Source organism: Nerophis ophidion, linkage group LG19, assembly GCF_033978795.1.
Source record: "Nerophis ophidion isolate RoL-2023_Sa linkage group LG19, RoL_Noph_v1.0, whole genome shotgun sequence".
NCBI classification, from domain to species: Eukaryota; Metazoa; Chordata; class Actinopteri; order Syngnathiformes; family Syngnathidae; genus Nerophis; species Nerophis ophidion.
In genome coordinates this window covers 46,986,632-47,006,088 of record NC_084629.1, presented here as the reverse complement: position 1 = coordinate 47,006,088, position 19,457 = coordinate 46,986,632, and the positions used below count along the sequence as shown (strand labels likewise).

General features: G+C 39.2%; 1 protein-coding gene across 5 annotated transcripts in view; it reads right to left on the bottom strand.

Moving 5' to 3' along the window:
- Window positions 1–19,457, bottom strand: part of LOC133538482 (dedicator of cytokinesis protein 9-like) — a 304,828-nt gene that overhangs the window by 26,270 nt on the left and 259,101 nt on the right. For all 5 annotated transcript variants that reach the window (XM_061880143.1, XM_061880142.1, XM_061880141.1 and 2 more), the window contains exons 40-47: window positions 19,145–19,282; window positions 17,054–17,236; window positions 12,598–12,711; window positions 12,305–12,520; window positions 10,313–10,370; window positions 10,137–10,243; window positions 7,233–7,355; window positions 7,041–7,154 (exon numbers count right to left, since the gene is read on the bottom strand). In XM_061880143.1, coding sequence (XP_061736127.1) covers window positions 7,041–7,154; window positions 7,233–7,355; window positions 10,137–10,243; window positions 10,313–10,370; window positions 12,305–12,520; window positions 12,598–12,711; window positions 17,054–17,236; window positions 19,145–19,282 — 1,053 coding nt within the window. The remainder of the gene's footprint in view (window positions 1–7,040; window positions 7,155–7,232; window positions 7,356–10,136; window positions 10,244–10,312; window positions 10,371–12,304; window positions 12,521–12,597; window positions 12,712–17,053; window positions 17,237–19,144; window positions 19,283–19,457) is intronic.

Genomic DNA, 19,457 nt, shown 5'->3' with positions numbered 1-19,457 from the left:
ATCAATGTTTGAACCTGACATTGGGGGTTGAATTAACCAAAATGATTCCAGGGCGTGGCCACTGCTGCTGCTCACTGCTCCCCTCACCTCCCAGGGGGGTGAACAAGGGGATGGGTCAAATGCAGAGGACAAATTTCACCACAGCCAGTGTGTGTGTGACAATCGTTGGTACTTTAACTTTTAACTTATCATATTAACAGATAACTCCTGCAACTTTAGTGCTGAGGCGGCACATGACGCAGCTCTGATCGCATAAGCAGAGATTAGAAGCACCTAAAAACACGACTGCAGTCCTACTACCGTGGTGGCTGTCACACCCATTTACCTCCGCCTCCGAATCGTTAAACTGGTAAGGCTACGGGACATGTAGAGCAGAAATTCAAGGCATCGTTATTCAATGAGAGCAGGCTAGGACCCTACACTGCAAAAACTGAAATCTAAGTAAGATTAAATATCTCAAATAAAGCTGATATTTGCTTATTTTCTGTCTGATAAGATCATTCTTCTCACTAAACAGATTTTATGTTAGAGTGTTTTACTTGTTTTAAGGGTTTTGGTCCTAAATGATCTCAGTAAGATATTACAGCTTGTTTCCGACATTTGATGACCTATATTGAATAAAACATGCTTGAAACTATTTTTCTCCAAATGTCCAAAACACACCCAGCAATGGTGCACAGGAAGGCGGGGAAGAACAGGGGGAAAAAGCGGCGAAAATGGTCAAAAGTCCCAATTGTATCGAAAATACCTCCCCGGGTTCCAGTCCCACGAGTCCCGCCGCCGGCCGCACAAATCCCGAGATACAAAAAATGTCTAAAACGCACCTAGCAAAGTCCCACAGGAAGTGGGGGAGAAAAGTGAGAAAAGTCGGCAAAAGTCCCCAAAAATGTTCAAAATAGCTACCCAGGTTCGAGTCCCACAAGTCCTGCCACCGGCCGCGCAAGTCCCGGGATGCCCAAAATGTCTAAAACGCACCCAGCTAAGTCCCACAGGAAGTGGGGGAGAAAAGTTGGAAAAGTCGGCAAAAGTCCCAAAAATGTTCAAAATACCTACCCGGGTTTGAGTTTGAGTGCCACAAGTCTTAAAGGGGAACATTATCACAATTTCAAAAGGGTTAAAAACAATAGAAATCAGTTCCCAGTGGCTTGTTGTATTTTTTGATGTTTTCAAAATTTTACCGGTCCCGGAATATCTCTAAATAAAGCTTTAAAGTGCCTTATTTTCGCTATCTTCGAAACCACTATCCATTTCCCTGTGACGTCACACAGTGCTGCCAATACAAACAACATGGCGGTTACCACAGCAAGATATAGCCACATTAGCTCGGATTCAGACTCGGATTTCAGCGGCTTGAGCGATTCAACAGATTACACATGTATTGAAACAGATGGTTGGAGTATGAAAATATTGAAGAAGAAACTGAAGCTATTGAGCGAATAGCTATTGACGCTATTCAGCCATAGCATGGATGTACCTAATGAAGTGGCCCATAGCATGGCTGCCTTATTAGCATCGCCGGTAAAATGTGCGGACCAAACGATCAGGACTTTCGCATCTTGTGACACTGGAGCAACTTAAATCCGTCGATTGGTAAGTGTTTGTTTCGCATTAAATGTGGGTATCTAGTTTCAAATGTACATACAGCTAGCGTAAATAGCATTTTAGCATCGATTAGCATAGCATGTTAGCATCGATTAGCTGGCAGTAATGCCGCGAGTAAATATGTCTGATTAGCACATAAGTCAACAACATCAACAAAACTCACCTTTGTGATTTCGTTGACTTAATGGTTGCAAATGCATCTGCAGGTTATCCATACATCTCTGTGCCATGTCTGTCTTAGCATCGCCGGTCAAATGTGAAGACACTCTGGTACATTCAATGGGGGTCTGGCGGCAGATTTCTTGCCAGTGGTGCAACTTGAATCCCTCCCTGTTAGTGTTGTTACACCCTCCGACAACACACCCACCAGGCATGATGTCTCCAAGGTTCCAAAAAATAGACGAAAAAACGGAAAATAACAGAGCTGAGACCCCGTGTTTGTAATGTGAAAATGAAAATGGCGGCTGTGTTACCTCGGCGACGTCACGTTCTGACGTCATCACTAAAAGAGCGATAAACAGAAAGGTGTTTAATTTGCCAAAATTCACCCATTTAGAGTTCGGAAATCGGTTAAAAAAAAACATATGGTCTTTTTTCTGCACCATCAAGGTATATATTGACGCTTACATAGGTCTGCTGATAATGTTCCCCTTTAAGACTCGAACCCAGGTGGGATTTTTCAAACATTATACCGACTTAGCTCACTTTTCTCCCTGCCTTCCCGCGGGACTTTGCTGGGCGCGTTTTGGACAATTTGGGCATCTCGGCCAGCGGGACTCGAACCTGGGTAGGTATTTTGAACATTTTTGGGACTTTTGCTGACTTTTCCAACTTTCATCCCCCCTCCCCGTGGGACTCGGCAGGGTGTGTGGTGGACATTTTGGGCATCCCAGGACTTGCGCGGCCAAAAATAAGATTTTATGTTAGAGTGTTTTACTTGTTTTAAGGGTTTTGGTCCTAAATGATCTCAGTAAGATATTACAGCTTGTTGCTGAGATGTGATGACCTATATTGAGTAAAACATGCTTGAAAGTAGAATATCAAGTGTTGCAAAGCTGTGTCATCAACACTCACAGGTATAAAACTACTTTTTTTAAATGAATCATTTCTTATTTCAAGCATGAAAAAAAAAACATGACTTTGACACAATTGTGTCTCATAATTAAAACAAATAACTGTCAAATTAACTTTGCAGTTTTATTTTCAATGAAACAATAGAAAATATGTACTCATATAGTAGTACAGTTGTTAATAGTGAGAATATACTTATTTTAAGGTATTTTTGGGTCCATTGAGGTTAGCTAATTTTACTTGTTTTGGAAATTCTTGACAAGTCACATTTTCTTGTTCTATATGTGGATAATTTTGCTTACCGTATTTCCTTGAGTTGCCGCCGGGTATATAGTATGCGCCTGCCTAGAATTACTGCCGGGTCAAACTATTTTCGCAAAATATTCTTTTTAGTAGCGCATGTGTAGAAATTTAAGCCAGGTCAAACTCGTTTTGCAAAATAATTAGCATATGCCTAGAATTTCCACCGGGTCAAACTCGTCACGTCACGAGCTATTCAGTAGGATTTAAGGTCCAAGCTATTGAATATGCTAAAAAGAACAGTAAGCAGCTATGTTTTATTAATATACCGTAGCTGCGTGTGTCAAATATGAGTCATTAAATGACTCCCGCCTCCTGGTGGTAGAGGGCGCTAGTGATCCTTCCTGCGACTACTCGGCTGCAGAAGAAGTGACAACAAGCAGCAAAAGTTCATTTTTTCCTCTCGCTTGCACTTTTAACATGGAGGATTACATATCTAAAATAAAACAGTTTTCTAAACTGGACTTTCAATGGAAGCAGGAGGTAATAAAGGAAGATCTCCATCGAGACAGAGACTTTTAAAACTGAAGAAAGATAAGGAAGACTTCTATAAACAAGTTATCGATGCTTTTGATCAGAAGGAGCTGTGCATGGACTTCATTTATAAGTAAAGGTAAGACCATAATAACGTTTTTTTTTTCAATTAAATGTGCTTTTCATGATGGTATCCTTACATCACACTCAAATTTACAAGCGCAGGCCTAAATTTACCGCATGCCTTTGGTAAGCGCCGGAGTGAGAAGAGGTTTTAAATTAATTAGCGCCCCGGCGGCAATTCAAGGAAATACCTCCAATTTTTGCATTTTTTTATTCTTCTTTTTGAACACTGACTTCTTGCAGTGTAGGTGACCATTTGAGTGACAGGCGCACGTAAACACACCCAGAAACCCCGACTCTGTACCACTGAATGAAATGAAATGCATGTAGGAAGTGAAGAGCGCCATGCACCATATTCAGAAGCTGCAAAGATGGTTTGAACATTACATTGCACCAGCAAAAATGCATTAAAAACAGACAAAAAAAGTGCACCACCACCACCACACCAGGGCAGCCTGGAGGAGCTGACAACTACACAACTTACCGCTGCCTTAAAAGAGGGCAAAAGAGCAAAACAAATGCATTAGTTTGATTAATTAAGAATGACCAGAACCTGTGCTGATATGTGAAAAGGAAATAGAAACACATTTGTTGAAGATTATTGCAATATCTTATTTAAATTAGGGCTGTCAAAGTGAACAAGTGACCTCGTGTGCAAAGTCTTCTCTGTTTGGGACCTGATCTGGACTGTCTCCAGCATGTTTCTGAGGGTACACATACAGCAAGGGGGGCCAAAGTGAGGCCCGGGGGCCATTTGCAGCCCGCCACACATTCTGCAAAAATTGCAAAATTGATAGTATTGCAAAAAAATAAAAAAAACATTTTAAAAAAGTGGAATGAGGTGAACTCCTCTCTGAGCTGCCACCTTATCGTGGTAAATGTACATGTAAATGTACATGTAAATGTACATGTAAATGTAAATGTAAATGGGTTGTACTAAGAGGAGTTTGCGTGTCCCAATGATCCTAGGAGCTATGTTGTCCGGGGGCTTTATTTCCCCTGGTAGGGTCTCCCAAGGCAAACAGGTTCTAGGTGAGGGATCAGACAAAGAGCAGCTCGAAGACTTCTATGAAGAAGACAAACCATGGACCCAGATTTCCCTCGCCCGGACGCGGGTCATCGGGGCCCCCCTCTGGAGCCAGGCCCGGAGTTGGGGCACGATGGCGAGCACCTGGTGGCCCGAAGAGGCAACGTGGGTCATCCCTCCAATGGGCTCACCACCCATAGGAGGGGCCATAGAGGTCGGGTGCAAAGTGAGCTGGGCGACAGCTGAAGGCAGGGCACTTGGCGGTCCGATCCTCGGCTACTCTAGCCTTTAAATAGACTCCCTTTTTAGACCAGTTGATCTGCCGTTTCTTTTCTTTTTCTTCTATGTCCCACTCTCCCTTGTGGAGGGGGTCCGGTCCGATCCGGTGGCCATGTACTGCTCGCCTGTGTATCGGCTGGGGACATCTCTGCGCTGCTGATCCGCCTCCGCTTGGGATGGTTTCCTGCTGGCTCTGCTGTGAACGGGACTCTCGCTGCTGTGTTGGATCCACTTTGGACTGGACTCTCGCGACTGTGTTGGATCCATTGTGGATTGAACTTTCACAGTATCATGTTAGACCCGCTCGACATCCATTGCTTTCCTCCTCTCCAAGGTTCTCATAGTCATCATTGTCACCGACGTCCCACTGGGTGTGAGTTTTCCTTGCCCTTATGTGGGCCTACCGAGGATGTGGTAGTGGTTTGTGCAGCCCTTTGAGACACAAGTGATTTAGGGCTATATAAGTAAACATTGATTGATTGATTGATACAGAAGCTAGCTCTTGGGATGTGGAACGTCACCTCACTGGGGGGGAAGGAGCCTGAGCTAGTGCGCGAGGTAGAGAAGTTCCGGCTGGATATAGTCGGACTCACTTCGACGCACAGCAAGGGCTCTGGAACCACTTCTCTCGAGAGGAATTGGACCCTCTTCCACTCTGGCGTTGCCGGCAGTGAGAGGCGACGGGCCAGGGTGGAAATTCTTGTTTCTCCCCGGCTCGAAGCCTGCACGTTGGAGTTCAACCCGGTGGATGAAAGGGTAGCCTCCCTCCGCCTTCGGGTGGGGGGACGGGTCCTGACTGTTGTTTGTGCTTATGCAGCAAACAGCAGTTCAGAGTACCCACCCTTTTTGGGTACACTCGAGGGAGTACTGGAAAGTGCTCCCCCGGGTGATTCCCTTGTCCTACTGGGGGACTTCAACGCTCATGTTGGCAACAACAGTGAAACCTGGAGAGGCGTGATTGGGAAGAATGGCCGCCCTGATCTGAACCCGAGTGGTGTTTTGTTATTGGACTTTTGTGCCCGTCACAGTTTGTCCATTACAAACACCATGTTCAAACATAAGGGTGTCCATATGTGCACTTGGCACCATTAGTGCTGAAAGGTACATACAGGTTTTGGAACAACATATGCCGCCATCTAAGCGCCGTCTTTTTCATGGACGCCCCTGCTTATTTCAGCAAGACAATGCCAAGCCACATTCAGCACGTGTTACAACAGCGTGGCTTGGTATAAAAAGAGTGCGGGTACTTTCCTGGCCCGCCTGCAGTCCAGACCTGTCTCCCATCAAAAATGTGTGGAGCATTATGAAGCGTAAAATATGACAGCGGAGACCCCGGACTGTTGAAGAACTGAAGCTCTACATACAACAAGAATGGGAAAGAATTCCACTTTCAAAGCTTCAACAATTAGTTTCCTCAGTTCCCAAACGTTTATTGAGTGTTGTTAAAAGAAAAGGTGATGTAACACAGTGGTGAACATGCCCTTTCCCAACTACTTTGGCACGTGTTGCAGCCATGAAATTCTAAGTTAATTATTATTTGCAAAAAAATAAAAATCTATGAGTTTGAACATCAAATATGTTGTCTTTGTAGCATATTCAACTGAATATGGCTTGAAAAGGATTTGCAAATCATTGTATTCTGTTTATATTTACAAAAAACACAATTTCCCAACTCATATGAAAGCGGGGTTTGTAATATACTGTACATATATTATGTAAATATTACGTATATATGTTATATTTTATATCACTATATTTAGTCTATTTATACCTGCTTTGTCCTTCCCATTATTGTAACTGAGCTACTGTGTGGAACAATTTCCCTTTTGGATCATTTAAGTTTGTTTAAGTCTAAGAAGAACTTGTGGTTCTTACAAAAATGTATCATTAAATTAAACTTAAAACCGGCACCTAAAGTTTTGAGTTTCTGACCCTTGAAAGGAATGCAAGAATTCTCACATTTATTGATACAACACATCATTGGACAGTTGTGACCAGTATTTGAAGTAAAACCATAATATTTTCACATAATGTACCAATAAAGATGAATCCAAATTCCGAATGTGATTAATGTGATTAAAAATGTACCATTTGACAGCCCTAGTTAACATGTCATCACCACTCATACAAATATTGGGGTCAAGTCCTTGCATGTCTGACTCACCTGGCCAAAGAAGGCCACTCTGAAATAGGTGCCAAGTAACCTCTTGCCTGAGTGCATGACCTCGGTCACCTTGCTGTACGCCCGATGCAAGGTGTCGTACAGGTGGGCTAGTTTCTGTGCCGAGAGTTACAAAAGTGGGTTCAAGCAAACAACCAAAAGTCAAGACCGTGGCACATGTAGAAGACTCTCTACCTCAAAGTCCCTACGCTTCTCGTAAATGGGAATGATCAACTTGTAGATGTCGGAGATGAGCTCGTAACGCTCGGCTTTCCACAGGCCGTCGCCACACTCCTCCAAAAGCTCCACCAGCACGTCCTGAGGAAAACATTGACGGTCACAATGACTTTTTAAGTCTGATCGGACAGCTTGAGCATCATTTCATAAGGTGTGTTGTTAATAAGTCCGTCATAGAGGATGCACTCATTCAATTAACCTTGGGGAATTCCACAAGCTTCAGTTTTGGGACCTACCGTATATTTCGGACTATAAGTCGCAATTTTTTTCATAGTTTGGCCGGGGGTGCGACTTATACTCAGGAGCGACTTATGTGTGAAATTATTAACACATTACCGTAAAATATCAAATAATATTATTTGGTTCATTCACGAAAAAGACTAGATGTATAAGATTTCATCGGATTTAGACATTTCTGTATTTTTTTTTCTTGTTTTGAAAAGTCTTGACACGCCAAATTTTCTTATTCTGTTTGTAGAAAAATTTACTTAATTCAAATAAAATACGCCTCATTTTTGTATTTTTTTTCCTGTTTTTGGAAAGTCTTGACAAGCGGAATTTTCTTGTTCTATTGGCAGATAATTTTTCTTAATTCAAATAAAATACACCTAACTTTTGTATTTTTTTTTCTTGTTTTGGACATTCTTGACACGCCAAATTGTTTTGTTAAATTGCCAAATAATTCAGCTTAATTGAAATAAAATATGCTTAATTTCTGTATTTTTTTTCTTGTTTTGGAAAGTCTTGACAAAACAAATTTTCTTGTTCTATTGGCGGATAATTTTGCTTAATTGAAATAAAATACGCCTAATTTCTGTATTTTTTTTCTTGTTTTGGAAGGTCTTGACAAAACAAATTTTCTTATTCTGTTGGTAGATAATTTTAGTTTATTCAAATAAAATACGCCTCATTTTTGTATTTTTGTTTTGTTTTGGAACGTCTTGACACGCCAAATTTTTTTGTTAAATTGGCAGATAATTTAGCTTAATTGAAATAAAATACAACTAATTTTTGTATTATTTTTTCTTGTTTTGGAAAATCTTGACAAGCCAAATTTTCTTGTTCTATTGGGAGATAATTTTGCTTAATTCATATAAATTGCCCCTGATTTTTGTATTTTTTTGTTTTGTTTTGGAAAGTCTTGACAAACCAAATTTTCTCTTTCTATTGGGAGATAATTTTGCTTAATTCAAATAAAATACGCCTAACTTTTGTATTTTTTTTTCTTGTTTTGGAAAGTTTTGACATGCCAACTTTTTTTTGTTAAATTGGCAAATAATTCAGCTTAATTGAAATAAAATACGCCTAATTTCTGTATTTTTTTTCTTGTTTTGGAAGGTCTTGACAAAACACATTTTCTTATTCTGTTGGTAGATAATTTTAGTTAATTCAAATAAAATACGCCTCATTTTTGTATTTTTTTTTCTTGCTTTGGAAAATCTTGACAAGCCGAATTTTCTTGTTCAATTGGCAGATAAATTTGCTTAATTCAAATAAAATACGCCTAATTTCTGTATATTTTTTCTTGTTTTGGAAAGTCTTGACAAGCCAAATTCTGTTGGTAGATAATTTTGTTTAATTGAAATAAAATACGCCTCATTTTTGTATTTTTTTTCTTGTTTTGGAAAGTCTTGACAAGCCAAATGTTCTTGTTCTATTGGCAGATAATTTTGCTTAATTCAAATAAAATACACCTAACTTTTGTATTTTTTTTTCTTGTTTTGGACAGTCTTGACAAGCCGAATTTTCTTGTTCAATTGGCAGATAAATTCGCTTAATACAAATAAAATACACCTCATTTCTGTATTTTTTTTTCTTGTTTTGGAAAGTCTTGACAAAACAAATGTTCTTATTTTGTTGGTAGATAATTTTAGTTCATTCAAATAAAATACACCTCATTTTTGTATTTTTGTTTTGTTTTGGACAGTCTTGACACACCCAATTTTTTTGTTGAATTGGCAGATAATTTAGCTTAATTGAAATAAAATACAACTAATTTTTGTATTATTTTTTCTTGTTTTGGAAAGTCTTGACAAGCCAAATGTTCTTGTTCTATTGGCAGATAATTTTGCTTAGTTCAAATAAAATACACCTAACTTTTGTATTTTTTTTTCTTGTTTTGGAAAGTCTTGACAAAACAAATTTTCTTATTCTGTTGGCAGATAATTTTGCTTAATTTAAATAAAATATGCCTCATTTTTGTATTGTTTTGGAAAGTCTTGACAAGCCAACTTTTCTCTTTCTATTGGCAGATAATTTTGCTTAATTTAAATAAAATACCACAAATTTTTGTATTTTCTTTCTTGTTTTGGAAAGTCTTGACAAGCCAAATGTTCTTGTTGAATCGGCAGATAATTTTGCTTAATTCAAATAAAATACGCCTCATTTTTGTATTTTTTTTTCTTGCTTTGAAAAGTCTTGACAAGCCGAAATTTCTTGTTCTATTAGCATATGATTTTGCTTAATTCAAATAAAATATGCTAAATACTGTATTTTTTTTCTTGTTTTGGAAAGTCTTGACAAGACAAATATTCTTATTCTGTTGGTAGAAAATTTTGGTTAATTCAAATAAAATACGCCTTATTTTTGTATTTTTTTGTTTTGTTTTGGAAAGTCTTGACAAATCAAATTTTCTCTTTCGATTGGCAGATCATTTTGCTTAATTCAAATAAAATATCCCTCATTTTTGTATTTTTTTTTCTTGTTTTGGAAAGTCTTGACAAGCCAAAAGTTCTTTTTGAATTGGCAGATAATTTTGTTTAATTCAAATAAAATACCCCCAAATTTAGTTTTTTTTTTCTTGTTTTTGAACACGGACTTTCTGCAGTGAGCAAATAGAAAGAGTAGCACTCGTGCAAGTACTTCATTGAAATGGACATCCTGCATGCCGACGTCCTCCAGCATGGCGGCCTCCTCGTCGATGTTTGGCGTCACCTCTTGGAAGGCCGAGCATCCTTGTGTGAACATGCCTGCAGCGAGAGTGCACACCGCGTGTTAGCGACCCGATCACGCCATGACGCCACAAGCAAGCGTGCTACCTTTTCTCCTCAGGTATTCTGCCACCAGCGCTGCCACGTGAATGTAACACATGGCCGCCTGCAAGCGGGCACAACACAGTACAGTCAGGGAAATAACCAGGACTTCATTTAACACTTGTTAAATGTAAGACCCAATTACATTTTTTATTCAAAGAAAAATTATACAATCAATTCATTTTTCAAACTGAGACTCACTGACTTTGGCTCATTTTCTGTGAAAAACATACAAACCCCGTTTCCATTTCAGTTGGAAATTGTGTTAGATGTAAATATAAACAGAATACAATGATTTGCAAATCCTTTTCAAGCCATATTCAGTTCAATATGCTACAAAGACAACATATTTGATGTTCAAATTTTTTGCAAATAATAATTAACTTATAATTTCATGGCTGCAACACGTGCCAAAGTAGTTGGGAAAGGGCATGTTCACCACTGTGTTACATCACCTTTTCTTTTAACAACACTCAATAAACGTTTGGGAACTGAGGAAACTAATTGTTGAAGCTTTGAAAGTGGAATTCTTTCCCATTCTTGTTTTATGTAGAGCTTCAGTCCTTCAACAGTCCGGGGTCTCCGCTGTCGTATTTTACGCTTCATAATGCACCACATATTTTCCATGGGAGACAGGTCTGGACTGCAGGCGGGCCAGGAAAGTACCCGCACTCATTTTTTACCAAGCCACGCTGTTGTAACACGTGCTGAATGTGGCTTGGCATTGTCTTGCTGAAATAAGCAGGGGTGTCCATGAAAAAGACGGCGCTTAGATGGCAGCATATGTTGTTCCAAAACCTGTATGTACCTTTCAGCATTAATGGTGCCTTCACAGATGTGTAAGTTACCCATGCCTTGGGCACTAATGCACCCCCATACCATCACAGATGCTGGCTTTTCAACTTTGCGTCGATAACAGTCTGGATGATTCGCTTCCCCTTTGATCCGGATGACACGATGTCGAATATTTTCAAAAATAATTTAAAATGTGGACTCGTCAGACCACAGAACACTTTTCCACTTTGCATCAGTCCATCTTAGATGATCTCGGGCCCAGAGAAGCCGGCGGCGTTTCTGGATGTTGTTGATAAATGGCTTCGCATTGCATAGTAGAGCTTAAACTTGCACTTACAGATGTAGCGACAAACTGTATTTAGTGACAGTGGTTTTCTGAAGTCTTCCTGAGCCCATGTGGTGATATCCTTTAGAAATTGATGTCGGTTTTTGATACAGTGCCGTCTGAGGGATCGAAAGTCATGGTCATTCAAAGTTGGTTTCCGGCCATGCCGCTTACGTGGAGTGATTTCTCCATATTCTCTGAACCTTTTGATGATATTATGGAGCGTAGATGTTGAAATCCCTAAATTTCTTGCAATGTCACTTTGAGAAAGGTTGTTCTTAAACTGTTTGACTATTTGCTCACACAGTTGTGGACAAAGGGGTGTACCTCGCCCCATCCTTTCTTGTGAAAGACTGAGCATTTTTTGGGAAGCTGTTTTTATAGCCAATCATGGCACCCACCTGTTCCCAATTAGCCTGCACACCTGTGGGATGTTCCAAATAAGTGTTTGATGAGCATTCCTCAACTTTATCAGTATTTATTGCCACCTTTCCCAACTTCTTTGTCACGTGTTGCTGGCATCAAATTCTAAAGTAAATGATTATTTGCGAAAAAAAAAGTTTATGAGTTTGAACATCAAATATGTTGTCTTTGTAGCATATTCAACTGAATATGGCTTGAAAAGGATTTGCAAATCATTGTATTCTGTTTATATTTACATCTAACACAATTTCCCAACTCATATGGAAACAGGGTTTGTAAAATGGCACTGCTAGGCCAAAAAGTCCATAATGGGAAGAGCATCAAGTTGTAAACTTCCAGAAGTAACCCCCCCCCCCCCCTGCATGATTGATTCAGTGCTGTTATTCAGACATATGCAGTTGTTGATGACCACCAACCCCTTAAAAAAAGAAATGCCCCAACTTCTTACTACAGACCTCGGACAAATCTCCATTCTTCACATGGATGCGAGCCATGCTGTCCAGCCAGGTTTTTCGGAGCTCCGGAGTGCTGGTGTAAGACTTGGCCAGGCTGTACTGGAGGTCCACCAGCATCTCTGGGTCTCTCTCGTGCTCCTTCATCTGAGCGGTCGCCATCAAAACCGTTCGGATACGTTTGGTCAGGTCTTTAACGTCTGACGGGAAGGCCGTGTGCTGTTGAAGGAGGAATCCTTTTTTTTTTTGGCTATGTCATGAATCACAAGAAATATTACAAACAAGAGTTTCCTGACCTTCATAGTTCTGTCACTGTTGGCACAGTTGTTGATGATGGACAAGGAATGCTGGAAGCGGGTGCTCCCAATACCGATGACATCAGCTATCAACTGACTTACAGCGATCACCACCTGAAGTGTCGGGACAGAAATTAATATTTAAAACGGATAAACGCATCTTAAGCGAGAAACGTACACAGAGAAAGTCGGCAACTTGTGGACGACAACGCAGATGACAAACTATTAGGAACTATATGGTGAGGTTTATTTCAGTAATTATAATAAATGATTACTGTTATTAGTTATAATACATTTAAAACAGGAGGTGTCCAAACTTTTTTCCCACTGAGGGCCGCACATGGAAAAATTAAAGTCCTACTGAAAGCCACTACTAGCGACCACACAGTCTGATAGTTTATATATCAATGATGAAATATTAATATTGCAACACATGACAATACGGCCGCTTTAGTTTACTAAATTGCAATTTTAAATTTCCCGCCGAAATATCCTGCTGATACGTCTCGGTATGATGACGTGTATGTTTGACGTCTCGGGTTGTAGCGGACATTATTTTCCAGCCCGATCCAAGCTATAAGTAGTCTGCTTTAATCGCATAATTCCACAGTATTCTGGACATCTGTGTTGCTGAATCTTTTGCAATTTGTTCAATTAATAATGGAGACGTCAAAGTAGAAGGATGGCCTATAGCTACAAAAACACAGACGGTGTTTCCTTGTTTAAAATTCCCAAAGATGAAGCTTTACTATGGATCAGAGCGGTCAAGCGAACATGGATCCCGACTACATGTCAACCGGCAGTTTTCGGTTACCGGAGACATCAGCGGAGCTTCCGTCCTGCTGCAGCTGCCGTGACTTCCCTCAGAGACACTGGTGTCAACACACCCATAGCCACACTTCTCCGACTTTCAGGTACTATTTAATCTCACTAAAACACTAGCAACACAATAGGCAGATAAGGGATTTTCCAGAATTATCCTAGTAAATGTGTCTAATAACATCTGAATCGCTCCCACTGCAATTGCCTTTTGTTTTTCTTTAGTCCTTCACTCTAAATTTCCTCATCCACAAATCTTTTGCCTTCGCTCAAATTAATGGGGGAATTTTCACTTTCTCGGTCTGAATCACTCTAGCTGCCGGTGGCCATGATTGCAAACAATGTTCAGATGTGAGGAGCTCCGCAACCCGTGACGTCACGCGCACATCGTCTGCTACTTCCGGTACAGGCAAGGCTTTTTTACTAGCAACCAAAAGTTGCAAACTTTATCGTGGATGTTCTCTACTAAATCCCTTCAGCAAAAATATGGCAATATGGCGAAAAGATGAAGTATGACACATAGAATGGACCTGCTATCCCCGTTTAAATAAGAACATCTCATTTCAGTAGGCCTTTAAAGCATTCGGGGGCCATTTTGATATTTTTCATTTTCAACCCATCAAAAAATTTATGGATTTTTTAAATTTACTTTACTTTTAAGGGTCCCGGGGACCTTAAAGGTTCTTAGTCATTAAAATATTAAAAATAAGTCAAATTATTATAATTATTAGTTTTTTATTTAACGCTTACAATAAATCTTTATATCAACTTCAAGTTGATATAAAGTAAAAAAAAAAAAAAGGTTTTATGGCTTTTCTGTCAAAAACTACTTCTCTTTTTTTATAGTAAAACTGAAATATGCAGTATTTAGTAATTAAAGCCCTAAAAGATCAATAACGCAGGACACCATTGATTTTAATTACTTTATATTTTGTGAGTAATAACAGTGAAAAGAATTAATAAAATACCAATGAATATATTTGGGATCCAAAAGGTGTCCCACTCATAAAGTGATACATTTTTATTAGGTTTTTCTTTTACTTTCAACACATAAGTTACAGGATCAAAATCTATCAATTTTACGTTTGAACACTTTTTTTGTTTGTTTTATGCTCTTTTGTCAAGGAAAACTTTGATGTTTTTATATGGCAACCACAAAGTATATGCAATATTTACAACACAAAACATTTTAAAGTGAAATACTTGAAGTCATTGGAGCCTAGAAAATAATTAATTACAGCATAGATTTTTGGTCTTTTTTTTTTTGAGCAATGGCAAAAAAAGAGAAAAGAAAGAAAGACAAAAGAAAAAAAACTGCCTGCATGGCTGCTTTGGGTCAAGATTTCAACTCTTTCTCGTTAGATTTCACCTCATTTCCCTTTTTTTAAGTGTTCCTTTTTATTTTTGCAATAGCATTTCCAGAATGCTTTGTGGGACGCAAATGGCCCTCGGGCCGCACTTTGGACACCCCTGATTTAAACCCTGCAGTAATTTGACAAAGAGCAATAAATACATGTATTTACTGTCATCTTCAGTAGTGTCCACTTCAAAAATCTGGGTGGTGTAAAAGGAGTAAAACATTGATACAGTATTTGTCTGACAATTTCTGTTACAATGAGCACTTAAAACATTGATAACAAATTCATAAAATTACCATTTGATTGAACCCAAAATAATCCCTAAAACATGGCAACAACTTTTTACGCAACTTTACGAAAAAGCTGCGGCAAACTCAAGCATTTCAGTCCACAACAATCACAAAAAAGGGATTGGAATATGCTATGGAAATGATGCTTTTCAGGAAGTAGGTGTGGCCCCAAGTGTGTTATGCTCCTTTACCTTAAGGCCCAAGCTGTTTGTTTACAGGCTTTTTCTCATTTCTCTTTGCTATTTGGGATTTTTGGACCCTAATTAAAATAAAAACTCAGAATCATCTTTTATTTTGATGTACTTCATGTTTAGTGACATGCTAATTCTTTTTTTCCCCAATTTCCATTGCATGTTATACACTTCTGACACCACCAGATGGCAGTATAAGTGTCCACATAAGTGGCCATAAGACCCCAATTCAGTAGTGTATACAATTTTGGAAATTAGACCTAAAAAGGTGCTGTCCACGCATGTGGCCACTAAGCCTTTAGAGCTTAAAATTAAGGGGGAAAATCGGGCTCTATTTGTTGTAATTTAATGTGGGGAATTACAAAACATTTATTACCTTATCAATTTAAAACCAAAAGTATTTCAGGTTGAAGTGAACATGAATACACACTTCAACAACTACAGTTACAACATCCAATCTGATTATAAATATGTAACAATCACCTCAATCCCGCCCACCTCAACCTCCTCATGCTGATGGAAGGGCGGGGTTGGGGGTGGGGGGGGTGTATATTGTAGCGTCCCGGAAGAGTTAGTGCCGCAAGGGGTTCTGGGTATTTGTTCTGTTGTGTTTATGTTGTGTTACGGTGCGGATGTTCTCCCAAAATGAGTTTGTCATTCTTGTTTGGTGTGGGTTCACAGTGTGGCGCATATTTGTAACAGTGTTAAAGTTGTTTATACGGCCACCCTCAGTGTGACCTGTATGGCTGTTGACCAAGTATGCATGGCATTCACTTGAATGTGTGAAAAGCCGTAGATATGTGATTGGGCCGGCACGCAAAGGAGGTGCCTTTAAGGTTTTTTGGCGTTCTGTACTTCTCCCTATATTACATTTTAAAGCATTTATCGGTCGACAATATCAGCAGTTCGATATTATCCGACATCTCTTTTATTAACTGTATTATTTGATGATTTACTGTATATTATCACGATGCCAGTTTACTTGTGTGTTCATCCGTGTGTTGACAACTTGATATATTATATTATACGTTGAGGTTTTACAACTTTGTATGAGTCAAACATTTAAGAGCTTGCAAAAATATTTGGGAGTGCAGGAGAATAATAATAGAAGTGCAGACAACAATCACCCTGTATCGGGAATATGATGATCCATTGTGTTTTACTGTTAAGATGAAAACACTGCTAATGTAAACAATGTCCAATAATAAATGACTACATTGAGGTGTTCCAAAGTGTTGTTTCATTGCATTTATTTTTTATCTACGAGTCCGCGTTAAATATGAAGAAACAAGTTAGAATAATTTATCTAAGTTATCACAAAAACGGAAATGAGTTCCCGGTGAATCTACCAAGCAGAAGGCTTGTAAAACTCCCCTGTGTAGGGGGGGAAGCAACATGAAGGTGTTGGTTTTTTTTCATGTATTGTAATCAACAGAAAGATATTGTCTGACCCAAGAACTGCAAAAGAGAAGAGGAAGCAGGACCAGACTACCCTCCAGGCGCTGCTTTTTTGAACTGTTTTACGACCTTTTCTGTGAACTGTTTACGACCCTGGTCCCTTGGAAGCAGTTGTTGCCATGTGGTCATAAAAAGTCCAAATAAAGGAGGCGGCGTACAATCTTTCCCCAGAGCGTGCTGGAGACTGTATAATAGTACAGACCAGACCTTTCTCCTCAAATTGAGCCAAATTTAATTCTGTCTCTGTTTGATTCTTTGCTTCTTGTCCTGTTTAATAGATGCCATCAGTGTTTGAACCTGACAACACAATTCATAATGTTTTTGAGGGAGATTATCCCACCTGCAAGTGCGTCCGGACAAAAGACTTGCGCCCCGTGTAGTCAAAGTTGCTCTTCATTAGAAAGTAGAGCAGGTGGGCTGCGTCGCTGCGAATGGAGCTCAGTTTGGAGTTACAGCACTTCAGGATCTCATAGCAGAACGCAGCGCACATGTCAGCACGGCCTTCGAAAAAGGTGCAGGGAAACTGAAAAGACCAAAGTGTCATGAGATGCAACGACACGCACGCACACACACACACACACGCACACACACACACACGCACACACACACGCACACACACACACATACACATACATTTTCTTGTATTTGTTACCTTCTTGCAACCTCAAAAAAATGCCTACCTCCTTAGGACCGCCCTTTCTAGATATATAAAGATGTGTACTAACAACTTTAAACAATAAATACATACTATGCAAATATAAATAAGCTTGTTGTGAAAAATGAGTTGGAATTTCACAAGAAAAAGGTCACAATTTCACAAGAAAAACTTTGAATTTTGGCAGTACTATAATAAAAGTCATCATTTTACTCAACGCAAGTCAGGATTTTACAAGAAAAACTGAACATTTGTGCAATGTTATGATAAAAGTTGGAATTTTACTCAATAACAGTCGCGATTTTACAAAAAAAGCCTAAAATTTTGGCAATTTTATGAAAAGAGTCGTCATTTTACTCAACAAAAGTCACAATTTTATAAGAAAATTTTACACTTTTATAATAATTTAAATCTTACTTGGCAAAATAATGACAAGTCATTTCACTCCAAAAATTTCACTATTTTACAAGAACAACAAAAAATGGCAATATTGTGATTAGTCAGAATTTTATATGACAAATGTCAACATTTTGCATTAAAAAGTAATAATTTTACATTAAAAAAGTAATAATTTTACAAGAAAATATTGCCATATTACAGAAACAGAAAGAATATGAGATATTGTTCACAATTTTATAAGAAAGACGTTGACATAATGTGATAAAAAGACTGCTTTTAGTTATTTCCAAAACATTTTTTGTGTGTAGTTGGTTTTTAATCTTCATTATTTACTTCAAGTTATTACAGTATGTCTCCATGTGGATTTTAATATATATATATATATTTTTTTTTAAATTAATTGTGGCCAAAAGGGGGAGCATTTCAATTTCTTACACACACTTGTTATTTCATATATTGGCCAGAGGGGGAGCCCTTCAAACTTTTACAGACACTTGTTATTTCATATATTGGCCAGAGGGGGAGCCCTTCAAACTTTTACAGACACTTGTTATTTCATGTCAACCAGAGGGGGAGCACTTCAAATTTTTACACACACTTGTTATTTTATATGTTGGCCAGAGGGGTGAGCACTTTTAAAACAGACACCCAGTCAATTTGAAAATTCCCTTCTATTTGTGACCACCCTCATTTTGATACATTTCACCACCAGGGGTGCAAATGAGATCTAAATTTTTATTTTTTTGTAACGTGCTTAATGTCGATGACAAACGAGACACGGACCACAGACCCCTGTGCCGCACTTTGGGCAACCCAGCTGTAGAAGCTACCTGTTAATGGCCACTATATTCTTAGTAGCGTAGTGTATTCGTTCCTCCTATGTTCACATACGGGACGCGGGCTGTCTTACGTCAGCACCGGAAATCGTAAAATCAGCCGTTCACCTGGTGGGTTTTTCCGGGGAAGAATAGGGAAGTGCTTCTTTAGCTGCCGTCTTGTTTTATCACATATTGCTGCCTGTCAATGTTTACTTTTGTATGCACATAAAAGGGAATAGGCGGTAGGAAAATGGATGGATGGATTGAATGAACAACAAATCCTGACTTTGGAGCAATGTTCACAGACTCTAGCATGTGGCTCTCTATTAGTTGCAATGGTTTTCCGTATTGAGACCATGTTTTATGCCCTGACTTGGTCAGAGCTCCTCATATGGAAGCTACTTTTCCTTCTTGATGTCTCAAGAAGGGTAGAAATACAACACACACACACACAGACACACACACACACACACACACACACACACACACACACACACACACACACACACACACACACACGCACACGCACACGCACACGTACACACACACACACACACACCTTGTAGATGAACGTCCGCAGCGAAGTGAAGACCTGCTTGAGGGCCGTTTCGGACTGATTTATGCGCAGGAAACAGAGGTGGACTTCAAAAACCTTCTTCATCAGTGGACTGTGGCCATGTTCTGTGCACAGTTGGGTCTAGGATCAAGAGCAAAGACAGATGATGGAACTTCCTTCATTAATAGTCCTGACATTAGTGATAATCATGTTGCTGGAAAATAGTCCCATATGTAACACAGTCATCCCTCGCTACAAAAGAACATTGTACACGTTTTAAGCTGAGATCTATCATTTGTTAAGAATATAAATGGCT